General features: G+C 46.9%; 1 protein-coding gene across 1 annotated transcript in view; it reads right to left on the bottom strand.

Moving 5' to 3' along the window:
* Positions 1 to 1561: 1561 nt before the first annotated feature.
* Positions 1562 to 1721, bottom strand: part of LOC310770629 (two pore channel protein 2-like) — a gene marked incomplete at both ends in the record, with an annotated part of 51436 nt that continues 51276 nt past the window's right edge. Inside the window, one exon of the mRNA XM_083663373.1 lies at positions 1562 to 1640. Within this exon, the coding sequence (XP_083519499.1) occupies positions 1562 to 1640 (79 nt within the window). The remainder of the gene's footprint in view (positions 1641 to 1721) is intronic.

Raw genomic sequence — 1721 nt, 5'->3', positions numbered from 1 at the left:
AGATCCTGCACTGAGTACATCCAGTGAGAGGGGAGAAAATACAAAAATAAAATACAAAAATACAAAAAGACTTCAGAAGTACAATGTGCTGAATCTTTGTAAACAAGCACCATACATTCAGGCAGTGTCTCGTCATAGACGCGCGGATAAATGGATCAGCATGGGGGAAATCCTTTCCCAGCCAGCATAGTTAGCATTTAGCTGCTAGCCCAGCCCAGGCAGACAGGATCGGGATTCAACCACCGCAGTAAACGCACATCTGTTCTGAACAGACGTCGTCGTCGTCTATGTGCTCTTGAATCCCCAATCCTGTAGTGTAGAGCCGCAGCACCGTCTTTTGGTGAGTCAGCCCATTGAGATATATGGGGGTTTTTCCCCCACCGTCGTCTAGTCTCGCTCACCAGCCGTAGTAACATTTTGTGGACGTTCCCACACAGACAGACTGTATCTAACGGCTATTCTAGACCCAATCGCCACGTTGCGTTAATAACAACAGGGACTTCCGGGTCGACACCTGATTTAAATTGTGGAGATATCACAATTTGTTTATTGTTTATTTCTGTTGTCATTTTCAGCTGTGATTGTAATGTTAAAGGTATAAACCCTAGTTAAACACGGTGGTGCGACCTATCTGACGTTTGGTTGTACTTATTTTATGTAGCTAGTTACTATGTTGATCAACCAAATCTCCCCAACAGTGACATCTCACCGCCGGTCGGACTAGCTGCTAGTTTTGGGTGAACTCAAGCTGTATTTTTTTAAATTCTGTGGCCCACTGGGTATATTAGGTCTCCAAACCAGCGTTGATTCACAGCCGTCCCTAGCATAGCTCAACTAATCAAGAGTATTTCTGTCTCCACAGCGGCTCTGCCTCTGACAAATGTTTGTAGAGCTAGAACTCCAATCTGCGCTTTGCAGTGGTTTTACTGATGAAGTACATGAGAAATATCTGCTTCCTACTGGATTCAGTGGTAGCTACATAGTAAAGTAACAAGTAAAACAATATAAAACAAACTAGTAGTAATTTAGATCACTAGGCATTTCGCGCGCTCTGCGCGGGTTTGCTCGCTCAGCCGCTGCGCGGCCTCGCCCCGACATGCAGGTCGCCGAGCTGGCCCCGCAGCTCGCATAATGCAGCTCGGCTGCTGCGCGGCCCCGCCTGCCCTATTGGCGCGCGCGTGCGTCTGTGTGTGTGTGTGTATTGCTCACAAAATGTTATTGCCCTTAAGTTTACATGCGCGCGGGTGTGTGCGTCATAAGATGATTTTGCTCTTATGGCATCACTGATGACATCATCAGTCTTATTACATCACCGATGAGATCATCAGTGATGTCACAACGCCTCCTATGACATCATCAGTGGGACAAGAATGGAAACAAACAGAACATTGCCCACTTGCTCCCTTGTATAATAATAAGATAGATAGTGATATTGTTCCATCAGCGCAGGTGATCTTCTGACACACAGTAGGCAGTCATCAAACTTATGGTTCCTCTGTGACTGGGTACTGGCAGACAAGTGCTGTGTGTGTGTGTGTGTGTGTGTGTGTGTGTGTGTGTGTCACCAGTGCAGGTGCAGGTGAGGGTGTTGGTGTAGCTGACTGAGTAGTTCCTCTTCTGTCGGCTCCTGGACCTGCTCTCTGGAGAGAGAGAGAGAGAGAGAGAGAGAGAGAGAGAGAGGGAGAGAGAGAGAATAGGAATGATGAGTCACTTAACAGACT

This window comes from Poromitra crassiceps, assembly GCF_964638095.1.
Source record: "Poromitra crassiceps genome assembly, contig: HAP1_SCAFFOLD_136, whole genome shotgun sequence".
Lineage (NCBI taxonomy): Eukaryota > Metazoa > Chordata > Actinopteri > Beryciformes > Melamphaidae > Poromitra > Poromitra crassiceps.
This window is presented reverse-complemented; position numbering and strand designations above follow the sequence as displayed.